General features: G+C 44.8%; 1 protein-coding gene and 2 pseudogenes across 5 annotated transcripts in view; 1 reads left to right on the forward strand and 2 right to left on the reverse strand.

Moving 5' to 3' along the window:
- LOC129464923 (S-phase kinase-associated protein 2) overlaps positions 1-10,387 on the reverse strand; it is a 33,545-nt gene extending 23,158 nt beyond the window's left edge. For all 5 annotated transcript variants that reach the window (XR_008651806.2, XM_063619554.1, XM_055246423.2 and 2 more), the window contains exons 1-2: positions 10,095-10,387; positions 9,323-9,594 (exon numbers count right to left, since the gene is read on the reverse strand). Coding sequence is in view for 4 of the 5 variants with exons in the window: in XM_063619554.1 (XP_063475624.1) it covers positions 9,323-9,594; positions 10,095-10,102 (280 nt within the window). In the remaining variant the exon portion in view is untranslated. The remainder of the gene's footprint in view (positions 1-9,322; positions 9,595-10,094) is intronic.
- Positions 7,159-7,258, reverse strand: LOC129465122 (uncharacterized; annotated as a pseudogene).
- A 283-nt stretch (positions 10,388-10,670) lies between the features above and the next one.
- Positions 10,671-18,631, forward strand: part of LOC129464924 (glycerophosphocholine cholinephosphodiesterase ENPP6-like) — a 92,086-nt pseudogene continuing 84,125 nt past the window's right edge.

The raw sequence follows: 18,631 nt of genomic DNA on the forward strand, positions 1-18,631 counted from the left end.
GCTTTGACGCTGAATTCTATGAGGTGCCACTAGATTCTGAGCACAGGAATGACAGGCTCTCACATAAGTTCAAAAAGGATCATTCTGGCTGCTGTGTTTAGAACAGAAAGGTAGACGCAGGAAGAGCAGTTTTCTTTCATAGAATCAATCTCTAAATAACTATTCAACAAGTATGAAACTCTTACATATGAATATATAGAATAATCCCACAAGGTCAGGATAATATAACAATTGCCAAGAAGGAAATAAATGCACAATGAAGGAATCCTAAAAAAAGGTCAGATGAGTTCAATGACTGCCTTCCTAGGCTTTCCACCTCTGATGGATCTTCTACACCAATTCTGGTGATATTCTCTCCTCCCACTCCCATTTAAAGGTGCCAGTCTTTACTGGGCATGTCCTTTGTACCAGGCCCTGTATAAGTGGGTTTGAGGACACAAGGGAGAAAAACACCGAGGAGTGTGACAAACACCTGCTGCCCTGGGCTGTCTTTCTAAACCAGCATGTCTTTCCCCCAGTTAGAATCCTTCAGTGGTACACCCCAGGTATTTAGGCTAAAGTCCACAATGCTTAGTACAAAGTTAAAGGCTTTCAGCCAGGTCCCAACCAGTTTTTCTAGGTTCGTTATCTAGAACTGTGTTCCAGCCATTTGGAGCTACCTGTAATTCTTAGAATGAGTCATTCTGTGTCGTATCTCAATGCCTTTGCACATCCTGTGCTCGCCTCAAACTACTATTCATTTAAAATCAAATGGAAGCCCCAGTTCCTACAGAAGGCCACCCATGACATCAACAAGGACAGGCCACTTATGTACCATAATTTCATTATTTACTTACTCATCTCTCTAGACCCCCAGAAGCTCTTGAGAACAAAAAAACGCTTTTTTTTTTTAAATTTTTGTATTTTCAGGAACTAACATAAAGTTGATATATTCATCCACTCCCACATTTATAAAATATGTACTATACACTGAGGTCTATTCTAGGTTTTAAGGATACAATGATAAATAAGGCACAATCCTGACCCTTATTCTGCTCAGAGTTTGAGAGATACAGACAAACAGGAAACTTCAATAAACTATCCTGATGGGCTACAGTAGGATTCAGGGTGCTGTGCAGCTTATGGGAGTGGCATAGGGGTTAGGGAAGCCTTTCTGGAGGAAGTGGCCTCTCTTGAAGAATGAGTAGGAGATACACAATTGTTCAATGAATGCCTGTTCCCCTCACACCACGCCCTTCAGGGGACAAAATTAAAGGATTGACTGAGGCCCTGAAAGCTAGGGGTAGAAAGCTGAAGGCAGATCACCCCTGCTGATCTGGGGAGGCAGCTGGAGGTTGTGAGGAGGCTCCTCCACGTGGCAGCTGTTCCGTCACTGCCACAAAGTTCCTCCAAAGTCAACATGGGCAGGGGACAAAGTTTCTCAAATCAGGCTCTTGCCCTGCTCCCCAAATTGAAAACAAAGTTGAATGACAGGCTTTTCTCAAGTTTTTCTCCCATTAATCCAACTCTCTCAGACCTCTGCTGCCTCTTACATATCCAGATCAGAATCTAGTAATTGACTGGGCCTAACTATATTTAGCTATAAGTATAGTCATCCACTCACATATTTATTAACAATGTACTATGTACACTGAGGTCTGTTCTAGGTTTTGGGACACAACGATAAGTAAGGTACAATCCTGACCCTTATTCTACTCTGAGTTTGAGAGATACAAACAATTAAACAGGAAACTTCAATAAACTATCCTGATGGACTACAGCAGGATTCAGGGTGCTGGGCAGCACATGGGGATGGTGCAGAGGTTAGGGAAGCCTTCCTGGAGGAAGTGGCCTCTATGGAAGAGTGAGCTTAACTATACTTCAATAACATACTTAGCTATTTTGAATCTAATATGTTGAGATTTTACCATAATCTGTAAAAATCATACTGAGACCATGCGCTTGGCCTCCTCAACACATTTGAGGACTACTGGACTGAGGAAGCAGCACAGTTTCGATCGGAAGCCTGGCTGTGTTGCCCCAAGTCTGTGAACTTCAGCAAGTTACTTAATCTTTCTGGCCTCAGTTTCTTTACCTGCAGGAAAGGAAATTGACAGATTTATCTTGCAAAGCTGTTCAGTGAAGAGTAAATGAGGTACAAGAAAAGATTAAATAAGCAGGGAGTAAAACTTTCTATATTCCTCTCCTTTCCCAATTAAGTCTGCGTATTTTCTTCATGCAATGACCTTTTCAGTGCTGCTCTGAATTTTCACCCATGGGCAGACATTGGACAAGGTCTGCATGGTATGACTTACCAAAACCCCATATCTGCCCTCTATTTAAGTTTGGGTCCCCCAGAAGCAGATTCTGAAGCTCTGACTTCAAGTAGTTTATTTGAGAAGTGATGCCAGGAAGCACTACAAAGAGTGGAGAAGACAGAGGTGGAAGGGAAGAAAGCCAACCTGGAGTAGGCTAATGAGCAGGTTAGCCCTATGGGCAATTGAGGTTCAAATCTTCTGGGGACTCCAGTAAACCATCTAGAAACTACCCCAGAGCTGTCTCATCCAAGGGCACGAGTGCTGGGGTATTAATCCATCAATTGCTGTCGGTCACTATTTGGGGACTCCCCAGTATTCCTGCCCAGAGAAAGCCCTCAGGCATGGAATCTCATCTACACGTAGGCAAGAGCTTTGGCATGGAAGGGAATGGTGGGCTTCAAGGGGCTATAGATAGGGCACCAACAGAAATTAGAGCTGGGGAAAGGAAATTAGAAAAGCTTGCTATGAAGTACAGGGCAGGAGAAATAAATTAACAAACTTGGTGCTTTCTATTAGGAAGACATAAGAAATCAGGACCAATTAAAAGAGCAATAGCAGCCAGGTAATTAAGGTGCTAGAGGAAAACCTGGCATAGTGATGAATGCAGAGGTCAGTAGACCTAACCAATGAAGAACTGCATGTGAGACTCCAAAGTTTGGAGCACTTTGTGTTGCAGCTTCCATCTTTGCCTTCCCAACTCCTCCAGATTTCAGCTTAAATGGCACCTGCTCAAAGAAGCATTCCCACCCAGGATACCACCACAGGCCCTATGCCCAGATTTGCACATCCATTACCTAACGATGCCTGCCACATAACAGGACTCTATAAATATTTGCCAAATGTATTTATTAGCCCTCTTCATGCAAATGGTGAATGTGCTAATTCTCTATTAGTGTGATTGGTTAACCCTTATTAACAAATTAACAACTATGTGCACAGCACTGTTGGCATATGAAGGGGATGAGGCCGAAGACAAAAACCCAGAGCAGAAGGGAATGTCCTCTATCAGTATCGCTGTAGTCTCTGGGAGATGGGGGCTGGGGCTTCCAGAGAACATGCAACTATGATAAAAGAGACAAGGTCACACAATCAGTAAGTGGCAGAGGGGGAATTCAAACTCAGGTCTGACTTCCAATCATGCCCTTTCCATCCTAGTGGGTTCTAATATTCTATGCTCTCCTCTGTTGTAAGTACAAATTTTGAAAAGGTGAGAATTAGACCCGACTTGCTATGGAAACAGAAATCAATCAGGGCTAGGGAGTGAGTGGAAGAGGAGAGAGAAAATAAAACAAAGATGCTATCAATGGGTTCACCACCAAATGGAAGGAGCAAGGGCCTAGAAAAAGGACACACTCAGCTAGCAGCCAAGTACCCAGTGCTCTTACTCAGCTGACCACAGAATGACACTACTCCTGGGGGCCCCGGGTGGGGGTGCCACAGCCTGATATGGGCTGCTGTCCCAGCAGATGGGGCAGAAGTTTGTCTTTAATAGCTGCTCTAGCAACAGGCATCCAGGCTGTGATATGCTTAATCTAATTTTCCTTGCCACATTTAATTCTCAAAACATTAGCCATCTGTTTCCTGAATTCACGATGACACTGCTGCCTGGTCTGTTTGCAGAGAGCGGAAGGAAAAATCCAGGTCTTTTCTCCACTTGTCTCTGCTAAATCCAGCAAGGCTGCAGCTGCATACCAGCCCCACATTAAAAGATATAATTACTGAACCCAAGGTCTCCAGTCTTCAATGACATGGACGGCAGTTAAATATACTTCAGGGCCAGGAAAGGGCAAAAACTGGGCCAAACCAGCAAACCTGCTACAATCACCCTCACCTACCACTGTTTACAATTATTTCTCAGGTGCAAACCCAGTTTCCCACTTCTGTAACCTTATCACCTCTCACGCTTCCTGAAATTCTCTGGGAAGAGGGCCTTGTTGGAGTTTTCTATGCATTCCATCTTTGCGGTGTAGGTAACTCATCTTACTTGACGTACTTATTTCTCAGAACATCACTCCACTCCACTCCACTCAGATTCAAGCTGAAAATCCAAAGTAATGCTAATCACAATCAAACTTTTGACTTAAAAAATTGTTGCTCTTTAAGTATAATCAAATTATACTTGCAGAAATGTGTACTGAGGACCTGGTACTCATACTTGTTTTTGTGTGAGTGCATTTCTTTCAGGGGGTTAGGGGGTGCTCACCTCATGATTGCTTTTGCTGGCTTGTTTTAAGTAGCAATACCCCATGCTTGCTTTCTGGGGAACTACAGATTGTGCCAACCCAGATGAGCTCTCCTTCCTCTTCCCACAAACCATAAATAATACATTTGAGGCCATGCTAGCTTTGGGTGTTTTTGTTTTTTTGGCTAAGGTGGGCAAAACTGAAAAAACAAAACACAGTCAGACTTAACAAGGATTCCCCCATGTACCCCTTCAGTCCCACAACCCTTTATTTCTATGAAAGACTTGCTCAACCCTGAAGTGTAGGGGGTGTAATGAAGAAACAACAGAAGCCGGGATTTGGAAAAAATATGGAACAGTGTATAAGCACTAGGAGGGCAAGGTCTCTTGCCTGTTATGTTCAGTGTTGTAGTCCCAATATCTAGAATGGTGCTTGAGAAATATTTGCTTAATGGATGAATGAAAGGAAGCTATGGGACAAAGAAAGATGACTGGTGAAGATCCCATAAAGGCTCTTCCAGTGCTGAGTTTAGAAACTGTAGACTGAGACTCACATAGGTCATGAAATCAATTTAGTGAGTTTGACTACCATATGTGTACATATAAAGAATGAACTGGAACAGAATAGAAAATATCTTAGTAAGGGGAAATACAGTTTTGTAAAACTGCTGTTTCAGATACATACCCAGGATTGCAATGTAAAATATGTTTCTTACTGGTTAAAAAAAAAAGTTGGAGAAAATGCTTGTCTAAGGGTATTAAGACACAGATTCCCAGGCTCACTCAGGCCAGGACTCCCTGGATCAGAATCTCAGGAATTTTACACTTTGAACAAGTTCCCGTGGGGATTCTGATATACAGTAAATTTTAGTATCTCCAGTCTGACAACCACTTTAGGGTCTGGAATTTCAAGTATTTAAGAGTCATGGAAGAGCTGATCAACAAATTAGTTCAACTTCATTTTCATGGCTATCACCTGTTTAAAGGGTGGGGTGGGGGACAAGCATTTCATGACCATAAATAAAATGCAATTGTCCCCTTTCTGCCTGTTACTGACCTCACTGCTGGGCCATTTCCTCCCCAACTCTTTCCATACACTCACTCCAAGGGCCAATCAGACCTGTTCTAGTACAGGCTGGGCACAGAGCTTTCATCTTCCAAGATAAACAGATGAAGAGGATTTAATTGCCAGATGTAAGGCTGGACTGGGGCCTGCAGGGAGAAACTGCTTAGCAAGGAACCGACAAAAACTCACAGCCCAGAACCAGTCATCAGATATCTATGTACAGCAGGTGTGGCCTGCTCTACCCTAATCCTGGCAAAGCTAGTAGCCACCTGTCCTGACAACTGCAGACAAAACTCCTTGGAATGACAATCCGGCTCCACTGGAGGCCCAGGCTTCCAAAGGCCCATTGGGAATCCTCTATACCAGCTGTCCCTCATCCTGTATCACTGAGTTCACCCTTCCCCACTCCATACCAATTAAGCAACCTCTGTTGTGTGTAAGTCCACGTACATTGGTTTCCCTCTGTGCCTCTCCGTAGGTAATAAACATAAGTCACCATTCTTTCTCTCTCACTTCAGATATATACTTTTGAAGTCAGCTTTAACAATCAAGACACTGATTACACCATTTTCAGATCCCTCTCTTTCCTCAGAATCTCCTTTTTTGCTGAGTGGAAGGAGGAAGATCTTCCACATCCACCTGAATGGGAATCACAGCTCTTATTTTTTATTGCATTTTCTCCTCAACTTGACTTGCAAATTCCTGGGAGATAGCAAAGACTCCGGAAACTTCTGTCTTGTTCCCACAGTGCCTTGCTTAAAAAAAAAAATCGCGGATCACGAGGTCAGGAGATCGAGACCACGGTGAAACCCCGTCTCTACTAAAAATACAAAAAATTAGCCGGGCGTGGTGGCGGGCGCCTGTAGTCCCAGCTACTCGGAGAGGCTGAGGCAGGAGAATGGCGTGAACCCGGGAGGCGGAGCTTGCAGTGAGCCAAGATTGTGCCACTGCACTCCAGCCTGGGCGACAGAGCGAGACTCCGTCTTAAAAAAAAAAAAAAAAAAAAAATCTTTTTCACTTGTGGAAGGGCATATAGCAATCACACTCTATGTCAAAAGCTATCGGCACTGGACAAATTAATAAAAATCTGTTCATCTTAGCAGGAAGTATCTTTCGCCACATTTGGTTGGTCAAGCACCAAATTGTTAGGGCTACATTCCAGACACAAAAAAGAGTGGTGAACATTAAATTTTGAAGAAAAAAAAATTTTACACGAACAGGGTCAGAGTAACAATATTAAAAACAAAAGATAAAAGTCCACTAGCCTCCAAAACTGGTGTCAGGAATTTTGTTGGTTTATTTATTGTTATGTGTCAGTGGCATGCTAAGGGTTTTACGTCACTCTCATTTAATCTTCACGGCGACCTGTGAAGTGGGTATTATTACAGCACTCCATTTCACAGATAAAGGAACTAAGGCACAGAAAGCTCGAATAACTTTCCAAGGCTGGTAAACGCAAGAATGAGGATTCAAACCCAGATCTGACTTCACTGTGACCCTCTACTGCTTCTCTAATTAATCCAACTCCTGATGTATATTCCCAGACCATAAATTGGGCAAAGTTCTCTTTCGAAAAGAAAAGGCTGAAAACAAACGTATTTATTTTCTTCATTAAAAAAGTGGAATGCATCACGAATCTGCATGTCATCCTGCGCAGGGGCCATGCTAATCTTCTCTGTATTTCCAGTTTCAGTATATGTGCTGCCAAAGCAAGCAACCAACCAACCAACTAAACAACCAATGTATCAACACTTCTGCAAAGGAAACCAGATGGGAGAATTTATGAATATACTTAAATTACCTTGGGTCTGCAAGACTTCATCTTTAAATGTTTAATGTTTCTTCCTCACCATCATCCCCCACCTGATTTCAATTTAGACTCTGATCACCTCTTCCACAGATGATTTCAACAGCCTCCTAAATTCTATTGACTTCAATGGCGGAATATATCTGGAATCTGACCACCCGCAACAAGACTTCAAGCTTTGGCCAGGTGTGGTGGCTCATGCCTGTAATCCCAGCACTTTGGGAGGCCAAGGCTGGAGGATCGCCTGAGTCCAGGAGTTTGAGACCAGCCTGGGCAAGATGGTGAGACCCACCCCCACCTCCATCTCTACAAAAAATAAAAAAATTGCTGGGCATGGTGGTGCATGCCTGTAGTCTCAGTTACTTAGGAGGCTGAGGCAGGTGAATCGTTCGAATCCAGATGAAGACAGTGAGCCAAGAGCACGTCACTGCACTCCAGCCTGGGCAACAGAGCAAGATTCCGTCTTAAAAATATAATATTTAAAAAAGACCCTAAGTTTCTACCCTTGACGCCCCTGAAGTTGAGTCTCAACACATCAGTGTGTCCTTTTTAGAAGGTTAAATCAGGTCCCATCACAACTCTGCTCAACATTACCTCCAGCCTGATCTCCCCCGACTCTCCCTTTCACTCATTCCACTCTTAGAATATGGCTTCCCTGTTCCTGGAACAAATACGTCACATTTATGCACCAGGGTCTTTGCAGTGGCTTTTCCTTCTGCTTGGAGCTCTTTTCTCCAAGATATTTGCATGGCACACTCCTTGCCTCCTTTATGTCTTTGCTTAGAGGTCACTGTCCAATTGAGGCTTTCCCTCAATACCTGGTTTAAAAGTGCACTCTATCTTCCCACCCCAGGACCTGCATTCCCTCTTGGCTTGTTCTATTTTTGTTTTTAGCCATAGCACTTATCACCTTCTAACATACGATATAAAAATAGTTATTGTGTTTATTGTATTCTCTCACTAGAATGGATGCTCCCTGTGAGCAGAAATGTTTATGTTGCGCCCACTCCTCTATCTCCAGCACCTGGAACACGGCCTAGCACATGGTATGTGCTCAGCAAATATTTGCTGTATTACTGTTTTAAATAGCTTACTAGTAAGAAAAACTGATAACCCTAGGTCAATGCCCTATTTACCCTATGGCTTTTGCATACTCCAGGGTTCTGGTTCACTCTGGGAGGCACTCGTTCATCTGCTTGAGAAACTAGGGGATGGGGAGCTATTAAGGAGGGAAGATATATTAAGTTCTACATTTCAGTCAATCCATTCTAGTTCGGGGAATAGATCTGGAGAGAAGAAGCTTGGAATTATGAATCCACTCCAATAGTTCAGGCAAGAGACGACGAGAACTTGAGAAATAGTTACCAGAGAAGAGGGAAAGATGCGATGAATGACTGGATGTTGGGGGGCGGTGGGAATCTGACTGACTCTCAGGTTTTCGGGTTGTGTGATGAAACAGATAGTGTCATCAGTAATGGAGACAGAACATACCAGGAGAAGCCAATATGGGGGTGGGAGAGGGCCTGGGGAGATGTCTCCCCCACTTAGGTGAACGTTCACTTCCGTAGTGCACTGATAAATAACTAAAGTGATTAAGGCAAAAAGCTCACTCGGGTACAAAGCAAAAGGAATCCTACAAGAAGACCACTGTTTATGTTTCTGTTAATCGGTGAAACTGAGCTGGCCTTGAGGCAGGCAGATTCTCTTCTAAGGAAAAAGGCAGGAATGTCTTCTCATGGGTTAAAATTTTCAAGGTGATTATGCACCAGAACATACATACACATATATATATATATATCTACCAAGATTCCTGCATACTTGACGACTTGCCTTATTTTGTTGAAAAAATAGCTTCAGAATTAGGCAATCTTAAAAGGAACCCATGCTAAAGATCCCTGAACAAAGGTTTCCCAACAACATAGCTAAATCCACCCTCTGCATAACTGACATTTTTACCCTCATATCCTCACCTGGAAAGTTCTCTCGATTTAGCTTAGGCCTGCGGACAATCACAAAGTCTTTGTCACTCCCTTTGCTCTTCAGCCGTTTCCGTGGGGGGCTCTCCGGGTGGCCCAGGTTTGAGAGCAGTTCCTGGGGGATGTTCTCACTGTCGGGCTCCTCTTTCTCCAGGGCGGAGACCCCCATGCCTGACAGCAGTTCAGAAGTCTTGCTGGAATCCCATCCCCACGTGAAGCTGGTGGCAACGTTGCTACTCAGGTCTGGAATCTCCTGGAGGTGCTTCCTGCAGAAGTGCACAATACCCCCGGTTCCTTTCGAAAACACACCCATAAATAATTTCAAGGTAATTAAAGAAGCTGCAGTTTATGCATTGTAGAAAACCTTCACAGCAGCTAACAGAATCGCATTTTTTACGTGCCCGCGACGAGTTACCAAGAAAATGAAGAAATGAAAAGAACAAATCGAGAAGGCTTTTTGACTTACGATCCTGCAGAAGGCCTCAAGAATTTCTCCCAGTGGAGGGAACCGACAAGGAGAGAGGGAGGGCAATCATACACTGATTGAAAACGGTGGCAGAAAAGCCCAATTAGGGAAGCCAAATAAAACCGCACGATGATCCCCGCACTAAGGCATCCATCCATTCACACTTGCCCCAAGAAAGGGCTAAGCAACCATTCACTTAACAGCATTACTAACAATATCAGCCAGTAGCGATATTCGCGGCCTAAAAGAATTATTAAGAGGGTCCATTTCATGCTCTTCCCCTTTTTGCAATCCGTTTACCTGTGCATAGCGTCCGCAGGCTCGGGAGTTTAAAATACTTGCATTGATTGCAGAGCTGCTCGCCTCCCGGATTCCCGCTTTGGCGCGCGGCGACTCCGAGCGTGCTGCTCGGGCCCCCAGCAGCTAGACCCGCTAAGTCTAGCAACGTTCCATCCCCACCGCGCGCGCAAGGCTCTGCAGCCCGCTCTGCTTCGCGGCCGCACTGAGGCCCCAAGGCCTGCTGGGAATTGTAGTTTCCGTCCGGCATCGTAGTCCGACGGGCTGGCCCTCACTTCCTTCCCTTGCAGCTTTACCCGCCTTCGAGATACCCACAAACCCCCGCGGGAGCGGGTCTGGTCGGCCCACCGGGTAGGCGGGGAGGCGGAAGCGGGCGGCGCTACGGCTGACTGGGAAATGTCAGCCGCTGGACTGTAGACGGATTTTCCTTTCCCGGGAGCCCGCAGGCCTTCTGGTGATCGCCAGCGCTGTCGTCTCTGAGCGTGGATCCCAGAACCTGGACAGCTGTGGCGGTCGCCGTTTCCCGGTCCCATCCAGACGCTGTCTGGAGAGATCGGACGGTGAGCCTAAGGCGGAACGCGTGAGGCGCTTTTGAGTCTGGGGTCCGGGGCCGAGCGCAGGCGGAAAGAGAGGGGACCCGGCAGACCCCGAGTGGCCGCCGCCGCGGGGCCCAAGTCCTTGGCTGCTGAGTGGTGACAGTAGCCCAGCCCGCCGGCCAGGTGAGAGGCTGCGAACTGCGGGCGTCGCACCTGTTCGTCCTTTTGCCAGGAAGCTTCTTCCTCCGTCGGCGAGAAGGCGGCCCTTAGAATTGGGTCTGTGGACAGGATCCTTCCTTTATCTGTAAAATACGCACAACAGCTAAACACACAGTTGGAACGAGAGACAGTGGTTTAATTTTACGGGAGCCGGAGACCCCAGCGGGTCCTGTGTGGTGGGAAGGCTGCGCATGCTCTTGCGGCCTTGACTGGTCTCATAAATAGTAGCATGGGAATAAATGAAAGGACTGTATTTTGCAACGGGCTTTACCCGTGCAACGCAGGGGGCCTCCAGCAAAGCCATTTGGTTGCTTGCTGTCGCTCAACTGGCTACGTGTGTTTGCGTCGCCGCCTAAAAGCGAGCTGCTTTCAGCCTATCTCTGCTGAGAAGAGTTTGGGGGCAGTTAGAGTAGGGAGCGTGACATATTCCAGGTACAATGACCATGCGAAATCCATTGGGCAAACTATACTACAACTGTGACCCCGGGAAAACAGTGGAAGAGGGAAGGGGGATGAATTCTAAGCCTCATGAAAATGAAGATTTATAAAGTTCATAAGGAAGCATAACAGCTTCATCGCATATTAGAATATTCAGTGATGCTGTATGACACACCCTCTGGTTTCCTTGAAAAATGATTCGCTCTATAGTGAAATTAAACCTCCCTTGCGCAGGTATATGCTTGTTTCAAGCTTGGTCCTTAGCTTGGAAGGTAACTGCGTCTTGAGGAAGGAATTCATGAACCTTTAGCTCGTTCTTGAAAGATGAGATTGGTGTAAACAAGGGATCTGTTCACAACTTGGTTTTGATTGGAACTAGGTGCAGAATACTAGGCTAAGCCGTTCATTAGACTAATGTTATATGGAAAACATTTTAAAATGCAATATCCTGATGTTTTACAAAAAGTGGCCTTTATGTTACTTTGGCTAAGGAGAAAGCATTTGCCTTCGTTTGAAGCTACATCCTTTCCCTTAAGATTGCAACTCATAGGAGAAAATATTTTTGACACAGAAAATTATAGTTTCCTTCAGGAAAGGGAACAGAACAGAGAGAGCCTGTAAGCTAATGGAGGATAAAGAATAAACAAAAATATTTAAGATGCCATAATGAGAATAAACAGTTTTGAGATGTAAAATAATTGGGAGAGCCCACTTCAGATATAGATCTCATAGACAGGAAGGTTTAATCTATGAGATGATTCTAAATTTAAAGATGAGAAATATCTTTGTTCAGTCTTGGTTTTACTAGGAGTTACCTGGGAACTAGAATACTTGCAACATCTGAATTAGTGAACACAAGATCCTCTCTAGGACTTCAGGGAGAGCCTGTCAGTTTTGAAAATCAGTTTAATAGTTTGCCCCGGTAACAGAAATACTTCATCTTCCTAATATGGGAATAATTTTTTTTTGCATGCCTTCTAATCATGACTATTGCTTTAATATAATAAATGCAAGTTTAAATTGGTACATTAGATTCTTTTTAACATAAGGAATTGTGTCCATTGAAGACGAGATTAGTAGGTATATAGAGGTTGCTATCTGGTCATAAAGAACTGCATTGTGATTGCTACTGATGTATCTTATTTTTTCTGATTAATTTTATTTTTATTTTTTGAGACGTAGTTTCACTCTTGTTGCCCAGGCAGGAGTGCAATGGCGCGATCTCGGCTCACCATAACCTCCCACTCCTGTGTTCAAGCAATTACCCTGCCTCAGCCTTCCTGAGTAGCTGGGATTACAGGCATGCGCCACCACGCCCGGCTAATTTTGTATTTTTAGTGGAGACGGGTTTTCTCCATGTTGGTCAGGCTGGTCTCGAACTCCCGACCTCAGATGATCCACTCACCTCAGCCTCCCAAAGTGCTGGGATTACAGGCATGAGCCACCATGCCCAGCCGATTCTTACATCTCTTTAAAAGGAAGAAGGCCCACCCTTCTTTGTTTCTCCATCCTGCTGTCTAGATGATGATAGGATTCCTGGAGTTCCAGCATCTGTCCTGGAACATAAGGAGTAAAGCCACCTGCTAAGGATGTGGACTAGAGAGAAGGGGCCTGCGCCTCTGATGATCTGATAACTTGCCGTAACCACCTATCTCAATACTTCTTTTACATGAGAAATAAATTCTGCATTGTGTAAGTCTCCACTATATTGGACTTTTCTGTTATGTGTAGCCAAACTACTCTTGAATAATGTGTTTCCAGAACTGATATTCTCTGTGGTGGTGGCAGCTACCTGTTTACATAACCTTTATCACCCCTAATGTATTTTTTTTTTTTTTTTTTATTGCCTGTTTCTTCCCACTAGACTTTTTAAGAGCAGGGACTTTGCTTGGATTTTTCTATCTCCAGTCCCTTGAACAGAGCTCACCATATAGTAGCGGTTCAGTTAATATTTGCTAAGTGAATGAATGGTGCCTGGAACTAAGTAGATCTTTAATTTATTGCAATTTAATGCTCTAAGATAGGCAGATTGGGGCAAGAACAAACGGATTCTAAATTACTCTATGTTTTCCACTTTTCCCATGTGGAGTACAGTCATATATTACCCTTAAATCAAGTAATGGTAGTATAATCTGTAAGGTAAAAAGTTTGTGTTAAATTCTTTATTAAACATGACTTAGCATTCTGTCCTGATACATCTAAAAGAAACGGGAGAATGTCTCTAATTTGTTCCCTGTGAAGACTGAACAAAATAAATCATTAAGCAATTTAAATTGCATTAAGAAACTATGTCTAGATTAGAGAAGAGACATGTAATTATGATCCAGGCTCTGTAGTAATAAAGATGCCTCTATTTGAATTCCAGCTTACCATTCACCAGCTCTGTTAACTTGGACAAGTTACTTAACCTCTCTGCACTGGTTTTTTCTGTTAAGCAGGGAAACGAACAACCCTTTCTTACTAGGTTGTGAGGTCTAATTTGATAAAGCAAGGTAGGTACTAGCATTAATACAATGCTTAAAATTTAGTGAACACATACTAAATGTTAGCTATTCATTTTTTTAAATTATTTTATTATTAGGAAGGACTTTATAGATTATTCTCTATCAAAATGTCTTGCAATTTCTATATATGAAGTATTTAAGAATTCAGTAAAATTTTAGTTCTTTGTTCTTATATGCTTACGTGATTGCTACCTCTTCTCTTCATGCCTTGCAAAAGGTAAAGCAGGACAGTATGCCACTGTCCTCAGGGTCTTGTCACATTTTGGAATTCAGGTTACCTGGTTGGTTCGCCAACTCAGCTCTTAGGTACCTTTAAAAAATATTATGATGGTTTTAGGGTACTTGTGCACAACGTGCAGGTTTGTTACATATGTATAAGTGTGCCATGTTGGTGTGCTGCACCCATTAACTGGTCGTTTAGCATTAGGTATATCTCCTAATGCTATCCCTCCCCCCTCCTCCCACCCCACGACAGGCCCTGGTGTGTGATGTTCCCCTTCCTGTGTCCATGTGTTCTCATTGTTCAATTCCCACCTATGAGTGAGAACATGCAGTGTTTGCTTTTTTGTCCTTGAAATAGTTTGCTGAGAATGATGGTTTCCAGCTTCATCCATGTCCCTACAAAGGACACGAACTCATCATTTTTTATGGCTGCATAGTATTCTATGGTGTATATGTGCCACATTTTCTTAATCCAGTCTATCGTTGTTGGACATTTGGATTGGTTCCAAGTCTTTGCTATTGTGATTAGTGCCGCAATAAACATATGTGTGCATGTGTCTTTATAGCAGCATGATTTATAATCCTTTGGGTATATACCCAATAATGGGATGGCTGGGCTACTGTCACCACTCAGCAGCCAAGGACTTGGGCCCCGCGGCGGCGGGGCTGGTGTTTGTCCAACTCTTTCTAGGCCAGGGTTGAGGCCTAGTTGAGAAGAGGGCTCAGGGGAGCCTCAGTCGAGTTTGGTCCAGGAGAGAATCTGTCACTGGCCTGAGGTGGTCTCCTTCATACTGAGTGTCTTCAACAGTGGCTTTGATTCTGGGGCCAGGCTGCTAAACACGCGGAGCTGATAGTCAGGGCTGTGATGAGCTGGGAGCCTGACCACATGATTCAGTGTCTTTGGGGTAGGGCTCAGGAGGGTGATCACAGATTTCAGCTCTAACACAGTATGCACAGATGGTGACAGGGGCGGCCCACTCTGGAGCCACGGCCACATGCAGGCTTTGGGGTGGAGTTGGGGCTGGCTCTTGGTTCTGCTGAGCCCAAGGGGAAAGTAAACTCTTTCCTCTGAGCCTCCATTTCCTCGCTTGCAAAATGAGGACAGGGCCTTTCTTCTGGGGCTGATGGATCAGAGAGAAGCATTCCAGTAATGTGAGTAGCACGTAATTAGCATTCAGTAAATGCTCATTCCTCTCCTCTTCCTTCAGAGGAAAGTTCAGGCAGTGTCTGATTTAATGAACAGGTTAAAGACCAAATGCCCCCTGTAAGTTGGTTGGTTGTAATTTAGAAATGTGTTATATTTAGATTCCCAAGACCACTCATAAACACTCATTTATGTTGTGTGTAACTTAGAAACATGTTATGTTTAGATTCCCAAGACCACTCACATTCATTTATGCCAGATATGGACACTTCACCACAGGCTTCTAACAAAAAGTACAGAAGCAAAAAACCAGTCTTTTTGCCAGCTTGTTTCCATGTGCCAGATGTTTGTGAGTGAGGGGCCCAAACTGTGAAGGGTGCCCACGCTGGCACCTCCTCCCGAGAGTGCAGAAGGCAAGCACCTGAGCTCAGCTCTTGTCGCCCTCACCCGGAGTTCCTGTGAATGTTAAGAGACCACAGCTTAGTGTCAGCTTTGAGCTCACATTTTGTCTCCTCTGCTGAGTAATTCTGTGGTGCGGGGCAAGTCATTTAACTTATCTAAGCATCGGTTTCCTCATCTGTGAAATGGGCTAAGAACAGTCACTCCTCAGAGGGTTCTTTCGAGGGTTAAATGAGAAAACTCATGAAAAGTGCTTGGTGGAGTATCTGGCCAATCACTAGGCCAAGTGTCTCCTTGGGGCATTCATCTTTCTGCTGCAAGAGCTTGCTGGCTTGGCATGGTGGCTCATGCCTGTAATCTCAGCATTTTGGGAGGCTGAGGCAGACCAATTTCTTGAGCCCAGGAGCTCGAGATTAGCCTGGTCGACATGGCGAAACTGCATCTCTGCAAACAATCCAAAAGTTAGCCAGGCATAGTGGTGTGCTCCTGTAGTCCCAGGTACTTAGGAGGTTGAGGTAGGAGGATTGCTTGAGCCTGGGAGGTCAAGGCTGCAATGAGCTGAGATAGATTGCACCACTGCACTCCAGCCTGGGCGACAGAGGGAGACCCTGCCTCAAAAGAAAGAAAGAAAAAGGAAGGAAGGAAGGAAGGAAGGAAGGAAAGAAGAGCTTGTTCACAAGTGGTGTTCAGGGAATGTCTGGCTGCCTGCCGCCTGGAGGCACAGAGCTCAGGAACAGAAGGTGGGAGGGCAGCAGGACTCCTCCAGCCTTCACGACAGCCTCCTTTACGACAGTCATAGATAGGGATGGGATGGTGGGGTTTCTGCTGAGCAACTTTTATAGACTGAATAGGTGTGGAGCCAGAGGAAACAGAACTCTAGAAAACAACTGGCCTCCTGGTTGTTTCTGGAAACCCAGACAGGAAGCTGCATTGAGCTCTGAGGCTTCCTAGGAGTCAAAACTCTGGTCTTGGCTCACAGTGACTGAGAAGTGAAGGGTGGCCGAAACTGTAGAATCACAAGGGACATTTTTATTTCATCTCAATGAATGCTTTTTGTTGGAGGAGGGATGAGATTCTAGAACCAAATTGCCCATTGTTGATGCATCAGTGAGGCCAGGAGAACCCATGGGTTTTGACCCATAACCCTGGCGAGTATTAAATGTGATGATGGTGACTATGTACCCAGGCAGCTAGCCTCCTTATTGATTGATTGACTGACTGATTCATTGATTGATTCATTCATTCATTCACCAAATGTGCTCCCGTGGTATGCTGGACACTGTTCTAGTACTACAGGCACAGCAGGGACCAAAGCAGAAAAACCCCTGCCTGCCTCAGGGGACCAAGCGGACACAGATATGCTCCTGCCCTTTGGAAATAATTCCAACGTATGGAGTGCAGGAAGGAATCAGGAAGAAGGAGGAAAAAGGACAATAAAATAAATATAAAAGCAGGAGGGGAGTATAAGAGATGAAGACGCCCGGGTCAGAGCCCAGAGGAATCCACCATGTGGCTTGGGTGCTTCTGATTATTACCATGGTTACCGGCCCTGATGGCCACCCCTAAAGCGGAAAGCCCATTTCTGTTATTTCTATAACATTCATAGATGACAGTTCCAAAGCCTCTGTGTCGGTTGACTAAAATCTGCTAGTGAACATCTAGTGCTAAGGAAATGACCCAGAAATTCTCAACGTTTGATTTTCTCTCCCAGTCTTGGTAGTGGGGATTTCATTTGACCCTGTGATGCATTTATCAAAATATGGTTGCAGATTAGAAAGCAAGCCACGTACGTGGGAAAAGAGGGAAGCCAGAGGGTTGAGGGCCTAGGAAAGTCTGAGCACGGGCATTGCTGGGTCAGGCCAAGGCCTGAGAGGGGAGCTGCCACACTAAGACGCCCAAGTCAGCAGGAAGCCTTGAGCCTGTGGGCACTGGATGGCCACAGTTTCAGGCAGAGCATGATTATGTGCCAAAAATGTTGACTTACCCCTTTGCCATTTTCCCAGGGACCAGCTCTACCCACTTGACCTCCAAGAGCACTCTCCATGCCATGCACAGGGCACTGAGTGAACACCCGCCTCATTTCTCCCAGCATGGAAAGTCATTCCAGGAATTCTGTGGGCAGTGGAGAGGCCCTTCCCCTTCCAGCATGGGAAAGCCAAGCTGGTTGGGAAGCAGCTCAACTCAAGCTGCTGCTGATACAGGTGCCCTCTCCTAGCCCCTCCCTTGTCCCCACCTGCATTTTGCCTCACTTTCTATCTGTGTATGTGTCAGGTTCTCCCAAATCCAGCAGCCACCATGCCTGGCCTCACCAAGGGCTTGCCTCATCTGAGCTATTTCAGTATAAATATTGAAAAAGAAAAGTATCCTTTTCCACTGATTTCAGACAAGGCAGTTGAGATTTTTAAGAAGATTGCTCAGTAGAACAACAAGGAAATGGGAAGAAAAATTCAAAAGCTTAGACATGGATGAGTTTACAAAGCATAGGTCTCTCTTACAAGCATCTAAATTATCCTTCCAGGCTGACTTGGGCTGAGGGCATGGGCCCCAAGTTGTGGGAAACCAGACTAAGCTCTTTGCCTTTTAAAGTTAATTTAGTTGGCACGATTGGACTTCACATTCTTTCAGAACCTGCTTGGAAAGTTAGAAGAATGGGATTGGGGTTGTTTCCAGGCCATCCTGCTGCTTTGTGGCTATGCTGTAGTTTTGATCCCCCTGCCCTGGTTCTGTCCACTGGATGAAGACAATGCACTCTACCTGACCTTCTTTTCCTCCTCAGAGCAGTGTCTTACAGCATGCACCCCGCTCCCACATAGAATGAGAGATGGATGGATGGATGGATGGATGGATGGACAGATGGATGGATGGATGGATAAACATATGGATAGATGGATGAATAGATAGATCAATACATAGATAGATAGATAATAAACGGATGGATAAATAGACGGATAGTGGGATAGATGGAAAGATAGATGGATAGATGGGCAGATAGATGGATAAATGGTTGGATGGATAGAGGGATATATGGACAGATGAATAAACAGATGGATGGATAGATAGATGATAAATGGATGGATA

The sequence above is a fragment of the Symphalangus syndactylus genome, chromosome 16, assembly GCF_028878055.3.
Source record: "Symphalangus syndactylus isolate Jambi chromosome 16, NHGRI_mSymSyn1-v2.1_pri, whole genome shotgun sequence".
NCBI classification, from domain to species: domain Eukaryota; kingdom Metazoa; phylum Chordata; class Mammalia; order Primates; family Hylobatidae; genus Symphalangus; species Symphalangus syndactylus.